The sequence below is a fragment of the Anomalospiza imberbis genome, chromosome 13 (assembly GCF_031753505.1).
Source record: "Anomalospiza imberbis isolate Cuckoo-Finch-1a 21T00152 chromosome 13, ASM3175350v1, whole genome shotgun sequence".
NCBI lineage: Eukaryota > Metazoa > Chordata > Aves > Passeriformes > Viduidae > Anomalospiza > Anomalospiza imberbis.
The window spans coordinates 14,219,641-14,237,008 of NC_089693.1; the positions used below are offsets into that span (position 1 = coordinate 14,219,641).

A 17,368-nucleotide genomic window follows, 5' to 3' on the forward strand; every position below is an offset into this window, starting at 1 on the left:
ATTAATTTTAAAAGTTAGTTGGGAGTTCAGTGACCACATGCAAAGAAAACAAGTTAGAACTGAATAAAGGGACAGAAAATGCGAGGAGATTTTTTTTCTAGGTGGTGAAGGGAGTTGACTATATTTTAGAATGTGGCTGAAAATACATTTTCAAGGTAGTGATATATTAGGTCACATGTATTCATCAACAAAGTTTATACCAAACAGCTGAGTTATATGTTGTGTAAGAAAGCATTTTACTGCTTTATAGTGCTGTAATGCTACATACTTTTTGATTGTTTATAAAGAAATTAATTATTAATGACAAAATCCTTTGCTCCGTCTTATAACTCAAATGTGTTTTGCTTTGTTATGTGATCATAAGCTTGCTGTAAAGACCTCTTTAATCTTGTTGTTTGACTTAGCTATTTCCAGGGACTTCCTAGTTTGCATGAGTTTTCTTGCACAGCTGTATGTCTTGGAATGATTAATATGAATGTTTTTAAGTGGTGAAGAGAATGGATAAGTCACGTGCACTTCATAATTCTAAATAGACATACACCTGAGAGTGCAACTTAGAATAACTGTAGTTTTCAGGTAGCTGTCTTAACAGCTCTTCATTGAGTCATAATGGCTTAAAGGAAGATAGTAAATCAAACCTTTGAGAGGAAACATGGGGGACTAAGTCAATAGACACATGCTTTGATTAGGAAGGAAGAACACTAATTCTGATTGAGCTTACTTCATCTTGCTGCTTTTTGAAAAAGCTTCTGAAGGCTACTTTTAATTAGAAATAGATATTGTAGGAACTTCTAATGTTTTAACAGCAGATGATCTCATACTAATGACTTAATTATTTGCATATTATTTTTGTAGTCCTTAAATTTTGTCTTCTATGCAGAAGAAAAGTGGGCATTTTTGTCTAACCATTGAAGATACTTAAAATGGACTGAAATCTAGTCCAGCCTTTGTCTTTTTTTGGTCATTTTTTTTTTTTGTTTGGAAGTTTGTAATAGCATTTCTGAATAGTGAAGGAATGGATTATTTGTCATTGTTGATTGCTGTCATTCATTTCAAAACCACTCCTGTTTAAGCTGTTGTGTAAGTTTGTAGTTGAAGGCAGCAGCTCTCCTGTGAGTAAACAGTCCTTCAGCATCTCTACTGGTTAGCAAAAATTAAAAGCTCTTGGTTACTTCGTTGAATTTCCATGGTTGTAAGAGTAAAAGTATACAAAATGTTTGAATCTTTGTTAACTGGCTAGTGTATGTAGGCTGCCTGTTGGAATAAAACAAATCCAGTAAATAATGTTTCAGATGCACTAGTTTTCACTGTGAAATTTTCATGTTTTTGTCATCTTACAGTAGTTTTTGAGGTTTCTCAACGTGTAAATGTCATTGCACTAATTTTTTTGCTGTAACTTAAATAGCTATGTCTGTATTTCAGCACGTTGGCTTCTGCACTAAAATAAACAGAGCTTATGCAAAGATAATCACATTCAGCATGCAGAATTTTCATACTGATGGAGATTCCTCCACTTTAGTTTAACAATAAAGAGGAGGGGGGGTAGCACTCCAATGAGTAGAACAGAATCCTTTGTAAATCAGCCCTTGGTTGTGCTTACATAAGGAGAAAATGTTCAGATTTTCACTTCTTAAAAATTAAGGGGTCAATTCTCTTTGATTCTGAAGTTATCATGTTAAAAGGACAGGAAACTGTTATGTATAGGCTGGACATGTAGTGTATGCTGGCAAGTTATGACTGTGTTCACAGACATTAAGTTTTCTGTATACAAAAATATTTTTCCCCCCAAATTGAAATATTTTGTGGATTTTCTAAAAAAAGTGTAATGAAATACAAGGTTGTTGTGGGAGAGTCTGGGTTGCTTTTGGACTGGGGTGAAGACTGACTAGACTGTTACATTTCTGTAAAACAGTGGTGCATAAATAACAGTTTAAAGGTGACCTTGGGAGGATCAGAAAAAGGACTATGTACTGCTTGTTCTATGTGCTTGTGGATGCTCTGAATGCTGTATTCCTGTCCTTACTAGAAATTGGATAAAATGGAAGTCTTATTCCTTATCTTTTCAAAGAAGGGTGGTGCATGTGTGTGAGGGTATGGATGAGCACGGTGAGGACTATCTAAGAGCTGGAGCTGGGAAGAGTAGACAGCAGAACTCCACAGCTTTGGTAGTCTTTGTCTTCTAGGTAGACTTTTTGTACTCCTAATGTTTGTCCTAAGTTTTTTGTCCAATTTTGCAACTTTTTTTCAGCCCTAAAGAAAAAGGTAGCCTTATACAATACATTCCACTAAAACTTACTGCTATAAAAAAAAGTAGTGCTTTGATAAAGTAAGAACCCCTTATTTATACTGGCAAGAGGAGGTTTATTCCAACTTGCATGAATGTAGCTTTTGACTTGCATGTGAGACGTGACTGTCTGCTGTAATTCCTATAGAGGACAGCAGCACTTTCTTATCAGAGGATATAGGCTTCATATTTCACAGTAGTTGTTATAAATGTTTGTAGGATTTCCAGTGGGAACATTCAAATGGGGCCGTTCAGTTGGGGTTCTAGGATCCAAAAGGTTCTTGATCTCCAGAAAGATCCTCTCAACTTACAGCTTCTGTAGGTGTTAGTTGTGCAGCATAGATGCCTTTTGCAAAGTTTTTATGCCAGATAACATCTCACAGAGTGTAGTAGTTGCTTATGGCTATGGAGAGAACACAGGTTGCCTGGGATGATGATGCATCAGTTTATACCCTTTGTAAACTGAAATAACTAACTCTTTAGGGTCTGTTAGGAGCAGCTAGCTCACGGCTGCTCCTGAAAGCATCAGTATGTGGAGCAGTCTAAAAAATTCTTATTTAAATCTGTTCTGTAGTTTGTCTTGTATTGATATGTTCTATGACAAAATAAATGAGTGTTAAGTATTAGCACTGCATGTAAGGATGCATTAGCATTTTGAAGAGTTTGGAGATTCAGGCAGAGGATTATGGACCTGAGTAGGCAGGGCTGCGTAACCTGCCACAGATGATAGAACCATCGCAGACTGGTGTGGGTTGGAAGGAGCCTTAAAAGTCATCCACTGCCAAATTCCCTGCCATGGACAAGGACACCTTCCACTAGACCACATTGCTTGAAGACCAGCTTTTCCATTAACTCTTCCAGGCTTGGGGCATCCACAGCTTCTCTGGGCAACCTGTTCCAGTGTCTCACCACTTTCACAGGGAAGAATTTCTTCGTCATATCTAATCTAAACCTGCCCTCTTTTGGTTTGAAGCCATTCCCCCTTGTCATTACATGCCTTTTTCAGAAGTCCCTCTTGAGCTCTCTTGGAGCCCCTTTAGGCACTGAAAGGTGCTGTAATGTCTCCTTGGAGACTTTTCCTCTCCAGGCTGAGCAACCCCAGTTCTCAGTCTGTCTTCATAGGACAGATGGTCCACCCCTGGGTGCATCTTCATAGCCTTCCTGTGGTCTTGCTCCAGCAGCTCTGTGTCCTTATGCTAGGAGCTGCAGAGCTGGACATGTTAGTCCAGGTGGAATACAGGGACAATCCTCTCCCTTGACCTGCTGACCACACTTTTTTGAGCCAGTCCAGGATATGACTGACATGCTTCTCATCCAGTAGCACCCTCTGAAGTTCTTCCCAGAGCTGCTCTCACTCCTCTCTCTGCCCAGCCTGTATTTGTGCTGGGGATTGCCCCAGCCCAGGTGCAGGACCTTGCACTTAGCCTTGTTGAACTTTGTGAGGTTCATGCAGACCAACTTCTCAGGCCTGTCAGGGTCCCTCTGGGTGGCTGTTGCTGCTGTTTCTAGAATAGCTCAGGTGGTTTTTGTGTCTTCATGCATATTCCCAGCTGTGCTGCTTAGGCAGCCTTATTCCACTTTGGGCATAGTTGCACATGTTTTCTTCAGCAGCCTTCTGGTAGTTCAGCACAACTTGCAGGAAGCTGTCAAGTATCCACCATAGCCTATTCAGCTGAGGCATAAACCCCGCTGATATTAGTTACAGTATAGAGTTCCAATAGTTACCACAGCGGGAACCAAATTGTTTCATCATTCCTTTTTGGGAATTTAAACCAAAGGCTGAGATGGCAGATGAAACAGATTGAACATGGATCTATTACTGAGGTTACTGTTGTCTGTGTCTTCCAGTACAAAAGTATTTCTTTGAGGCTAATGTTATACATTGGCAGCTTTATATTTTTGCAGGGAGGGGAACCTGCCCAATAGCTACTGCTATGAAACATATGCTGTGATGTACTCAGTTTCTGTCATAGGGTAAGAGTCAAAAGTACATGGACTGAAAATAGCTTTGTACACTGTACTGCTAATGTGTGGTGGTTTTTAAAAGAGACTCAAGGTAATAAATGGATTTTTATTGCTTTGCCCGAAAATAATAACAGTTCAAAATCTCTCATGTTTCATTCCTTTTCATGTCAGAAAAGAACAATGAATTCTAAGTAACTGACTTTTATAGCTCAACTGACGCCATACAACCCTGTGTATTGTGTTGAAGTATTTACTGTCCATGTGTTCTGCTGCAGGGGAAGATACAGGCCTTATTTAATAAGCATGCATTTTAGTAGATGGCTGTGGGAGCTATTTAGCCAAAACTCAGGTAACATCTATAAGCAGTAGCCTGTAACTGCCATGCTTAAGTATCAGTGAAGCAGACATCATTGGTTTTGCAGGTGACATAGACCAGTATTTGCTGTGTGAGAGCGATAATGTTTTCACTGACCATAAGAACTTCCCTTCAATGCAAATTAAAGAGTTCTGTCTTAATGAAAAAATACATTGTCAAGGAGTATTTTTAATATTTTGAAACAATTGTGTTTTGGTTACTGTTGTTTTGCCATTCCCGCTGGGGGATTAGTCCTAGCAGTAAATGGGTTTTCTCTTATTTTAGCTTTGCTTTTTAAAAAATCAAATGCTTCTTTTCTTGATGCTTATCTGTTTTGTTTTCTAGGCCTTTCTTAAATCTTTCCATGTCTAAATGGACTCCTGAATGTAATATAGTTTATACTCTAAAAGCGGATATGAAGAGTGAAGTTCCTTCTGATGCACCAAAGAGACAGGAGAGTCTGAAGGGGATCCTCTTGAACACTGAGCCTATTGGGGCGGCCAAAAGCTTCACTGCAGAAGTTGAGATGATTGCCAGTAAAGTAGGGAATGAGTTCTCTCACTTGTGTGGTGATTCTCAAAAGCAAAAGGACATGAATGGCAACCATACAGACCAAGAAAAAGGTATTGTGGTGCGAAAAAAACGTAAGAGCCAGCAGGCTGGTCCTTCATACACTCAAAACTGTCCTGATAAAGAAAATAAAGGAATCTTAGGATTGAGACAGCATCTAGAAACACAGAGTGAAGACAATGATTCTTCTTTTAGTGACTGTATCTCATCGCCTTCATCTAGCTTGCATTTTGGAGACTCTGACACAGTAACATCTGATGAAGAAAAAGATGCTCCTGTGAGACACCCTCAGGCAGTGTTGAATACTCCAAGTAGAACTCACAGTGCAAGGTCACAAAAGTGGCCTAGGACTGAGGCAGACTCTGTACCCGGGTTATTGATGAAAAGGCCCTGTTTTCACAACAGTTCTTTAAGAAGGCTTCCATATAGGAAGAGAGCTGTGAAAACAAGTTCATCACAGCGGACACAGAACCAAAAAGAACGAATTTTAATGCAGAGGAAAAAGCGAGAAGTGTTAGCTCGAAGAAAGTACGCTTTACTCCCCAGTTCTAGCAGCTCCAGTGAGAATGATCTCAGTACTGAATCTTCTTCCAGTTCATCTACTGAAGGGGAGGAAGACTTGTTTGTGTCACCTGGTGAAAACCACCAGAATAGCACAGCTGTTCCTTCAGGTAAAACTAAATTCCTGAGGTATTTTGCGTTAGTTACCTTTCGTCATGTCTAACAGGCTTTTGTAGAAGTCCTCTGGAGCAGTTTTTGAGGTTAATACTACAGATAGACTTACTGCAAGTACTGTGAACATTGCAACCTAAATTCTTGATGGGAGAAATACATTCAGATCTTAGAGTAGAATTATAGCAAATCTAAAATCTTGAATGTAAAAGTTAATGGCTTCTAAAGCACACAGTGGAAGGTTGCTCAGTCTTAGTCACATGCTGCTGAGTTGATCCATTTTTATTGTTTTAGCGGTTGAATTGTGTTAAAAATTTTAGCTTTGAACTGATTGTGGTAATAATTCTATTTTCAGAATGTAGAAATATCTGCTAATATTTAACTGCTCTTGACAATTTAGAAAAATATGAAGAAAAAAGTCCATTGTTATAAGAGCTGAAATATGAGTCAGTTGAAGGTAGCTTTAGTACTGAGCTAATGAAAGAAAAGTATTGTATATATACCAAATGTTTTACCCAGATAAACTCAGTGCAAGGCAGTTGATTTACACAGCTATTTTTCTAATATGTCTTGTCACAGTATCTGAATCCTTGAGTGCTTGGAGGAAGACTTTTTGGGGGATATTTTTGTTTTGTTTGGTTTGTTTTGGGTGTTTTTCCTGGTTTGTTTGTTTGTTGTGGGGTTTTTTTTTTGTTAATTGGCAGTTTTTTTGGACTTCCTTGTGTGTTAAATTTGCCAAGTGAAAGTAGTTGTGCATTCTGTTTTATTTCAGCTTTTTAGAGAGCATGGGGAAGTAGATAGAACACAGCATGGTGTTAATCTGTGCAACCATGTGTGACAAATATGTTTTAATAAGTGAAACCATATCTCAGGCTGTGCTGATCATTCCTCTAAGAAAATGTGGCTGGAAATAAAAGGACAGGTTAAAAAAGAAAAGTGTGAATGTTCATATTAGGGCAGAATTTATGCCTTGAGCAGAACCAGAGTACTAAAATCTAGATTATTGCTTGTTACTCATTGCAGTAGGAAATAATGTCTGTGATGTTTAAATACAAGAAGTAAAGCCTATAACGTGAAAGTCTTACTTATGCAGTGCTAGGGCTGGGCATATATAACTCTGAAACAGAAGAATTATTGCACAGCCTTAATTATCTTAATGCATATTTTTGGGAACAGACATTAATTAGGCCTAAAAAAAGTTACATTTGACATGCATGTGTAACCATACTGAAGAATATGATTTGTAAATAATAAATAATGGGGATATGCATACACTTATATGAAAAGCCAGTTTGAGAAACTGTGTTAAAACATTTGTTTCCAAATTAGTGCTTTCTTACCATTTTCAGGGAGGGTGGAGTTCTATGTAACTAAAATGATGTAGGATCAATAACAACTCTCCTTCCACACAGATGTGGAAAAGTCCAACGGATTAATTTTTAGACTACATAAAAAGCACTCTTAATTAATGAAAGTGTTTATTTTCATGTCATGAATGAAAAAAACCTCTTAGTTCTGGACCAGTAATTTTAGATTAGAGTACTGACATGAGTTGGAACTGAAAGAAGGTCTGCTTTAAAGATTGTGTCCTATCGTTCCTGCCTGTACTCCAGGACCAGCACTTGCAGGGAGCTGAAAAGCAATTCTGGCTTAGTGTGTGTGTGAATACTGTGGGGTTTTTTCCAGTGGAAATATATATTGATGGAAAGGCTTTTGAGCATTTTGTTTACATTGCAGATATAATGGGAAGTTGAGCAGACATCCTCTGTGAAAGTGTCCTATTTTTAGCAAGATAAAAATGTGATTAACATTTTTTGTAGCTTTGTGCTGTTATATAAGGCATTTCTGGTTATTGAGTTAATTAGGACAGAAATGGGGCCAGCTGGAAAAAAGCTATGCAACTTCTCTGTATAGTGAGCAAGCATGATGGGGTTTCTATATGAGGAAAGGCTTGTATTGATAGTAATGCTACACGAGCCTCTTAATGTTAGGGAAAATTGCTTTACATTGGCACATATCTGCTGAATTTACAGTGTGCTGAAGGACAAATAACTTCTGCTAAGAATATGAGGCCAGGGGCATACATGTAAAGGTGCTAGAGGACAGACTTAGGGAAGAAGGAGAATAATAATTGGGAAAAAATGAAGTTTAAAAAGATGTGATAATAACGGATTTTTTAAAAAGCAGGCTTCAAAGTGATGTGTTTAGTCTTGTAGCCTACTGAATAGCAATTTTTATTGAGGATATTGCAGAAAATATTTCTTTGCATTGAATGTTAATGTTTAACTAAAGATACAGTGCATTTAAAGAACTAGTAAGTTAAATTAGTTGAGACTGTTCTGAAAACCATTTATTTCTGATTGTTGCAAGAAATGAAAGTAACAGACCTTTATAACCAAAGAAGTATTTAGTAAGTTCTTATAATTAATAAAATTAACTTAGCTAATTTGGAAAAATCATATTAATGGAGATGTGAAGGGGGCTTTTTTATTTAACAAAACCTTCACCAAATAAACAAATAGCATTATATGGGGTTTTTCCTCCTGTTCTGTTAGGGCTTAAGCTATTCTTCTGGTGAAACCTTGTGGTTTTGGAGTGTGAGAGTGTGAACAGTACACTCTGACACCTGGGACTAGATGATATTGTTGTACCAACTGTGTGCCATAGAAGGCATTGTTCTCATTACATCTGGGATGGGCAGCTGCAGCTCATTCAGGGGAGACAGGAGGTGGGGGCATAAGGCCAACATAAAACCAGCTGTGTGGAGTTTAATGATCCTTACAGCTGAAGGTGCAGGTGTGTAGGTTACAGGGGTGTATATTCTAATTGCAGTGTTGATCAGTTGGTTTCAATTACAATATTGGGCTTGCAGTTAAAATGACAGAAGGCAGCAACATTTTTGCTGGGAGACATGAATTTTGATTCTGTGTTTTGTTTAGGTAGTGCAGAATCTTTTCTTTAACCCTGTGTACACACCAACAGAAATAATCCTCCTCCACCTTTGCCTGTGAAAGGTGGCAAAATTCAACTTTTGCTGTTGTTGCATCTCCTATATTGTAATGCAAATGTTCTGCTTCTGCAGGTATTTGATTTTCATCTTGGATCTAAAGGATTGGAGCTGCCCTTTGGAGGCAGTCTGTGGAGGGAAATATAGCAAAATCTTAAATTGGAACAATTTTTTAACCTTACATACTCTGATTTGGCAATAAAGCAGAACTCTAGAAAACTGCAAAGTGTTGTTAGAAAAAAGAAGCTGTGTAGAGTTTTGCATTGTCACAAATTGTTCAAATTGTTCACCTAATAACTTTACGATTCTTTCAGGATCTGACATGTTGTTTTATATTTTTGAGCAACTAATGCTAGACAGGTTTGTAATGTAATACTGATGAGAAGCTGCTCCAAATTTTGTTCAAAGCTGCTTAGAATGATAAGACAATGTTTATTCACTACTGTCGTCTTAATTCTCTAACATTTGTTGTCTGTGTCCCAAAAAAACCATTGAATATAGACACTCAATATTTTACAAGCCAGAGGTTGGTGAAAATGTTAAGCATATACTGCTTCATGCTTAGATTATTTTAACAGGTTTAAGATAAACAGGTATTAAGTGGAAGTGAGCTGCCTGTTGTTAAAGTTGATTATTTTTCAGTTACTTAATCCCTCCTACAAACTACAGCATGCAGTCCTTTTCTCACACCAACTGATGCAGCTCATAATTCCAACCTTTTATCTCAATAGCATTAGTGGATAAAGAAGGGTATAAGTATCCTGTTTACCATGCTGCTTACTGGAGAAGAACTGAGAAATGGTGAGGAAAGGAGCACCTGGCTTTGTGAGCAGTGGATATTAATCAGTGTTGCTAAATCCATCTGCTGTGAATTGGGGCTTTAAATAGCTACAGTAATAGAAGTTAGTGTGGCATTCACTTCAGACCTGCTGCAGCTTTCTGTGCTGAAAAGATGCTATTTGTAGAATTGGCTTGTTGTGGCATTGCCCACAGGACTGGTTTTAGTACAAGGTTAAGAATTATTAGTACAGGTTTCAATTAGCATGGTTCACAGTTGGACAAAATCCCCTAAACTGTGCTTGACTGTCTTTTCCAGCAGGGTGCAGACTTCTAAGCGATTTGTGTGCTTTGGAATTTTTTTCCCATCATGCACAGCTATTGGAAGGTGTATTCCAAGTAAGTCTCAGGTACAAAAAAAACTGTCATCACACAACCCTAAGGGAACAGGCAGGTTCTTGCCAGAATGTTGACAGCACTAAATCTGAGTTACAATTCTTTCTTTTCTTAGCAGGATTTTATGAGTAGAATGGCACTGGATTTCTATAAGTAGAATCAATGTAATACAATCTGTAAGTAACATAATACAAAATTTGTGCTACCACCAAGTTAAAATTTCTAATCACCTGGACCCTCTGCAGATCAGGTCAAATCTTATCATGTGGTTTGCTTTATCGACCTAACAATCATAATCTAGACTCAAAAACCATATAAAAGAGCATGATTCACTCACTCAATCCTCAGAGGAAGCAGATGATGACAGAGGTGTCCCTTGCCACCAGTGACAGGAGGGGGCCAGGTTCCCACTTGGGGCTTGTAGCTGCTGGATTTTCTGGCCAGTGCTCTGGGTGCTGTCAGCTCCCCTGCGCTGTGGCAGGCTCATCAACAGCACCTGTTTGGCCTCCTGCCGGACCTTCAAGGCCACCAGGGAAGGGAGTGATCATCCTGGCGCCCAGGAATCTTGAGACATTTAGGGAGGGAAAGGACAAATGTGTTTGGTCTGTCTGCTTGGTTCACAGGACCTTCAGAGCCTGAGAACGAGAGCAAAGCCACAGATACGTGACCAGCTCAGTCACAGAGGATGGCTCCGCGTACAGTGGTGTTACACTGACAGGCTCAGAGCAGGCTACCAGCCATACCTAGTTCAAGGCATTTGAGAGGTAAAGGAGACAGTACTCATCAATACTAGCAGGATATTATTCATTTCAAGCTGAATTAATATCCAAGTCATTATCTTTAATTCACGAGCATAAGTGGCTGTAGAGGCACATAGTCCCACATTCAACACACTGACTGACAGCTGTCCATGAGCAATGACTGGACAAGAAAGTGTGCTCTGACATCTGTGACATTGTTGTGGATGCTGGGTGGTATTAGAGCTTTTAGTTAAAATTTGTAGCCTGAATTTTCTACTCTGCACAGGTTTTTTTTGCCTGCTGCAGCTGGCAGAGAGAACATGTGCCTGAGTGGGCTCTTGGTCTGATCCAGTGAAAGCTTGGAACTCAGAATAAGTCATCTCTCTCACTGGAACTTGACTGCTGATTTTAAATCTCTCCTGGTTTCACTTAAGAGTTGATCAGACTGTCTCATTTGAGATTGTGTATTGTGAAATGTGCTTACTATCTTTCATGTAATATTCAGACTGGTTAAACCCATGTTAATTGCAAAACAGATGTGAAAATACCCTCTGAGAATGACAGCAGTCAGCAAAACATAAATTTGAGTATTAGACCAGTGTTATTTGTGCCCTTGATGGGGTACTTGGGATGATAATTGATTAATCTTGGAATTATGCCATGGTCTGTTAGAGTTAAATAGTAGTATAATTATATATATTATACATTTTATACTGTGCAAAACTTAGTCTCTTGCTTAGAACTTCTGGATTATTAAAGTATTTGATTCTAAAGCAGCAAAGCAGCAAGTTGGTCTATCACTGGCACATAGCAATTTCTGCTGTGAAGTAATCTTACAACTTTCTAGGGAAAATGTCATTTACTGATCTAAGTATTGGACTTGAGAGTCCAATATATTTATTTTATTATAAAAGTTATATTCTGCTTAATAAAGCACTTTATTATGACAGATTTACTGTCTTTGTGAGGTAAGGCCTGGACAAGAGTGTGTTTTGATTTTTAAGGGAGAATTATAGTTTTACACATGTTCAGGTTTGGATACAAGCATGTGCAGTTTATCCCTTCCCTTAGGCCAGCTGAGCACTAGGTTTCCATCATAAAAAAGGCTTTTAAAAGAGGGGAAAAACTTATGTGAAAAAGGTACTGATTATTTTTGATTAATAGTCACATACAAAACTTAATTACTAATGGCTGTTGAAAGGTCTTGACTGGGAAATGCAAAACTTGCAAACTGAGATTTGGTGTCTTGTGTGCACTATGAAATATTATTTGTGGATGTGAGAAGGGAAAAAAACACTCAAATTCTTTGGGAACTATTAAAATCCTTGCTGTGATTTTCAAGAGAAGCTTTGTTTTTAAGTAGCTCACTTGAAATGCAGACTGAGTCTTTCAGTGGTGGCCTGAAGGTTAATTTACTCACAGATAACTAGAGTATAATTTTCTTGATGTGTTCTGTGATTCAGAAGATGACAGAGAAATTATGTGTGCCTGCAGGAGGATGATTTTGTTTGGTTTGTAGCCATAGGTATTATTCTGAAAGTAGTACAAAATACATCTCTTACATCTGTGTAACTTTTGCTGTCAGCAGTCCAGACTCTTCTTGAAGTGAGATAACCCTCAGGAACTGTAGGAATAGTATAGTTAACTCTGTAATTATCCAGATTTAGCTGGCTTCTTACAGCTTCAGTCAGTCAGGGGATGCACTGTTGTGTAAGGTATTCATGCTTTAAATTTTGCTTGAAATTCTTTACAGACAGATGACTGGCCAGTGACTGGTATGTGCTAAAAGAAAAAAGTGAATTATAATGTATCGTGGTGGACTGTATAAAACAATTAAGTATTTACATAGTTTAGAGGAGTTGCTTCTCTGCTTAATTTTGAAGAAAGTATTGGTTCTTTGTGCAGGAAAGTACTTCATGGGATGACAACTTCATCAGTTTGTGCTTTTGGCTGAGGAAGGTGTTTTCAGAAGCATGAACAGTAGGAACTTGCATATGTCTGAACTATGTCTATGCTGTATCCTACTTGGAGCAACTTTGACTGTTTTCCTAAAGATTTTATTTGCTATTTTGGAAGTCACAAAACCTGGTTATTCAGTACCAGTCCTGATGTTTTTTACAGTCTGATTAGTGTAGTTGGTACAATCACCTCTCAGCTAAAGGAGTGCTTAAAAAAATGATTGAATAAAATGAGCTTTTGAACATTGAGAAAGGTGTCTGAATTGTGTAAATATTCAGTTAAGAATTCCCTTTGGTTTTCATGAGCTAAGCTTGGGTCACAATTTCAGTAGAGGTGCACACTGGGTGAATTTCAGTATAGATCTACATGGTAGATGATTCTGTCCTCAAGGAGAACTTGGTTGTTTTCTAAAGTAACTTAAGCCTAAATCTTTCTACTTTTGCACCTCTTGTAAATTTGAATACTGAGCCTGAGGACATGTGGACTCTAAGGAGTGCTCTCAAATGTATTGTATTTCAGAGAAGTGCAGCTTTGGAAGGTAGAAGGAAGAGCTGGGGGCTTTCTCAGGGACCTTTCCCCAGCTGCTTGGCCAGGTGGTTTTGTCTGAGGCAGCTGAGGTAGTTTTGTGTAAGGAAGCTTGCTTGCTTGCCCCATAGGCACAATGTTTACATTCCTCTGAATGTGCTGATGGCTTTAGCTGCTGCCTTTCACTCCCAGTAATTGGCCTTTTGGTGTTTTCAGTTTTGGAATGTTCTTCTGTTTTCTAGACTTTGCAGTATTTGCACTTTTCCCCAAAATTTTCATGCACGTTTTGAGAACTAATTTTGTTCCACAGTGCTTCCGATTGCTAGAGTATTGTTAGTATTGGTATTTGGAAGCATCACTCTGTACATCTTCAGCCAGCAGTCTTTCCTACCATGTAATTGGGTAAAGCAGCTGAGAACAGTCAGTGCATACAGGTTGGAAGTATTGACTTGAATGAGACCAAATTCTTCAAGCACTTCCTTGAGGCAATTTGCAGAAACCAAAATGATAGTTAGTGATTTCTAAGCTATACAGCTTGTTTTTTTAGTTCTTTGGTGCTCAGTGAATAATCCATAGCTCAATTGAAGTCTTGTTAGATAGCTCAGACTTGTCACTGCCAGTGTTGCAGCTCTAGAGAAATATTTCATGTGTCTGCTTGTTAGGCTGGAACTATAACTGTTATTCCTGAAGTGGAAGTTGTTTCCTAAGTAAACTTGTCTCTTTTGTGGGGTTTTGGTTACTGTTTTTTATCATTCTTAGTTTAATTTTATCTTCCTCTGTCTAGTAGAGATTGTAAATTCCACAAGAAGTCTAGATACAAAGGTGTTTATAAACACCAAGAGATTAATTTTGTTATAAACTAGTTGGTGGATAATTTTTCTTCTGTTGTCAATGTTTAACTGTGAGATGGATACCTATAAAAACATTTTTTAAAAAGCTATTAGTGGTAACAGACCACTACTGCTTTGCTAGCTTGGAAGTTTGTTTTGTTTTTATATTAAATGACTGAATTGTGTTGGTGTTACAGATAAAAAAATTCACTGCAACTGGAATGCTTTTAATGCACGCTTGCATACCTAGCCAGCACTGTCTTCTGTCTTCTTCCTTCTTTTTGCTTCAGTATTTACAGCAGAATTGCTCCCTTTAATAATTCGGTTGTGTATTTGACAGTTGCACCTAAGGTTTTGACATACACCATGGAATTCTCTGCCTACATGTATTTTAAATCTATGAAAAATAATCTCTTATAATGACAGTTGGTGAATGAAGTATAAATGAAGTATAGAAATTTTCTTCTTCCTTTTTCCTGATCAGGAAGTATTGATGAAGATGTTGTGGTGATTGAAGCATCCTCCACTCCCCAAGTCACTGCTAACGAAGAAATAAATGTTACCTCAACAGACAGTGAAGTGGAGATTGTCACAGTTGGTGAAAACTACAGGTGAGATCTACATCTTTGTATTAATAAAGTTTTGCTTGTCTCTGGGTTTGTCACAATGCTTTGTGCCATTAAAAGCCCATAAGGTCATGTCGCTGCTAACCAGAATGCACAGTATGCATTTTCGATTTAAAAAAACCAAACCAAACTAAACCCAATCAATAACAACCCCAATCCTGAACCCCCCAAAAAAGTAATGACAAAAAGCCCGAAGCACAGCTTTGCCAGGGCTTTAGAATTGAACTCATCTGGATTTGTTGAGGTGGCTGTATTAGTGTGATTGATGTGCAGAATTTGGGGGAAGCACAGCTGCACGGTGAGATCCTAGAGAGAGCATGTGTAGGCTGAGTTGACTGTCTAGGGATTAGCTGCACATTTCTCAGGAAAGCAGCCTACTTTTTTGAAGCTGCTGCTGCTGTATATGCTTTCCTGTTCTTCCAAGAATCTCTGGAAGTTTTGTTCCAAATTTTCAGATTTTACAGAATCTATTAAAGTGGAGTTCCTTGAAGAAAACTTCAAATTCAAACCTATCTAAAGCTAGATGCTTGTAAAAAATAAACAGCTTTGTATATTCCTAGCATTAATAAGATGTGTTTTCTGTAATAGTCTTAAGACTTGAAAAAATTAATTATTTCTTCCCTCACCTTCTGCAGTGCTACAGCCAAAACAGCAGTAGCTCCATGGTGATTTGTGCAGTGGGTTTTGTTTGTTTTTAGTGAAGTCATTCCCTTTTCTTCACATTTTCCTCTTCTGAATTTCTGAAGTCTGAGTACATTGTTTTTCCAAATTGGAAAATAAGAGCCACTTAAATTATGTAAATACTGGAGAGTCAAAGTTTTTTGGGAGTGCAATGATAAATACAAGACTGTAAAAATATTGTTCCCTCAATTAAAGATTGTATGCTTCAAAGAGGATACACACTCCAAAGATCATTGTCTTGAGTATCAGGGTTTGCATGGCTAAACTGAACAGAATGGGTGCTACATGTTATAATAAAGCGATAAAGCCATCCCTTTCCTTAGGTATGGTTACAGGCTTAGGATCTCCTTAAGCCACATTGCATTTTAGTTTAAGTATCACAAAAAGCTGTGGTTCTTCTCTGAAGAGAGGAAGCAAAATAATACTAGATGGAAAGGTCCAGAGATTTTACACAGTCAAGACATTTTGGAAATTTGAAATATAAAAATTATCCTCTCAGAGTACTCTGTCACAGGTTAACATGCAAAAGTATTTAATGTTTATATATGTTTGTCTTCATAGGTCTGTCATCATTTATAGACCTGTTGTTTCAGACTGCACAGGAGTAGTATAGGATTTGGAGACTCTTCAATTCCTGTTTACAAAGCTAAAACAACTTCAGCTATAATTGCTGCCTGGCTGTGGCTGTAGGGTTTCACAGTGATTTTTTTTTTTTTTTTTTTTAAATAGCTGCATGTACATGGGACGTGGTTTAAAGACCTTTAAACTCTCCATGCTGAGCATTTGTTGTGTTCTCTGGTAAAGGCTGCAATAGTGTTTGTAAGTGTGTTTGGTGAAAGTGGAGTCACGGGATATCTCAATGTAATAAAATGCTTTTCTAATAGTAAAAAATCTCCTAGCTAGGAGTACCTCCTCAGACAGGAGGAGAAGAAATCAGTGATGGCCAAATGCAGGCCAGTAGCTAAGGTGTTCCCTCTGTTAAGGTCTCGTTCTGCGCTCGGCCACTCGAGATCGCACTGGGGAGCGAGCTCCAGCTCGCACGCTGCCCGGCCGCCGGAGCAGCGCTCCCGCAGCAGGATCTCCACTGTCATCCAGCCCCTGAGGCAGAACGCAGCCGAAGTCGTGGACCTCACCGTGGATGAAGATGGTAAGTTGCATTGTCAGAGAAATCTCTTCAGGAGCAGGATGGACAGTGTAAGGGCACTGGAGTTAATTGCATCAGATAGAAGGTACCCTTCTATGAGAATATCTGATTTCCAAGCCTGTCAGAAAATCCTCTTGTGCCCTTCCTTTCAAAATTTAGTCATTTTCAATGGGTCTTTTAGATCTAAAGATGCAGTTTTTCTTCCAAAGCTGCCTTGGGTGTGTGCCTTAGGCTGACTCACCAGGCAGAAATTACAGAACAGGTTGGAACTACTTCTTGAAAAATATGCACTTCAATGTAGCACTATAAAAGGAAAGTCTATCATTGCCTTTGCTTTGGAATAGTGACTGTTCTTTCAGGCCTTGAAGTAAAAATAACTTTTAAAAAAAGAAAAAAAGCCCAACCCTAAACTAGTAAAGTGTGTTAGGTTTCTGAAGCTGTAACCTTTCATTTGTTCCTAACATTAAAACCTGCTGACACTTAATAAGTCTATTACTGCCGAAGATCGTAAGAGAAACTTATCAATTATCCAAAAATTGGGAGAAGGAAAAACTGAAGCTCATGTATGTTTTTGCACATTTATATTTGCAGATAGTAGTGGCTTTGGGGATTTCTTGGGTGCATGTTATTTGTAATGTGAACAGAAGTTTTGTCCTGTTGTGGTTCTGTCACTGAGTGCATTGCAAGCTTACTGCCTTGCAATATCTAACACTTCAAGTTGTCCTGGGTTTTGGGACGGGATGGAGAGTCAGAAAGGCGTGAGAATAGTTTTGGTTGGTTAATGGCTTTTAAGGTAGAGGATGAGTTGATGTACAGATTCTTTTTTTTTTTTTTTAG

General features: G+C 38.3%; 1 protein-coding gene across 9 annotated transcripts in view; it reads left to right on the forward strand.

Annotated features, from left to right (window-relative positions):
* RNF111 (ring finger protein 111) overlaps positions 1-17,368 on the forward strand; it is a 46,713-nt gene that overhangs the window by 7,975 nt on the left and 21,370 nt on the right. For 3 of the 9 annotated variants that reach the window (XM_068204066.1, XM_068204069.1, XM_068204065.1), the window contains exons 2-4: positions 4,950-5,845; positions 14,565-14,691; positions 16,371-16,534. In XM_068204066.1, coding sequence (XP_068060167.1) covers positions 4,969-5,845; positions 14,565-14,691; positions 16,371-16,534 — 1,168 coding nt within the window. In that variant the 5' untranslated portion in view covers positions 4,950-4,968. Of the gene's footprint in view, positions 1-4,188; positions 4,259-4,949; positions 5,846-14,564; positions 14,692-16,370; positions 16,535-17,368 lie in introns of those variants that run through there. The other 6 variants (XM_068204063.1, XM_068204064.1, XM_068204067.1 and 3 more) reach the window with 5 other exon arrangements.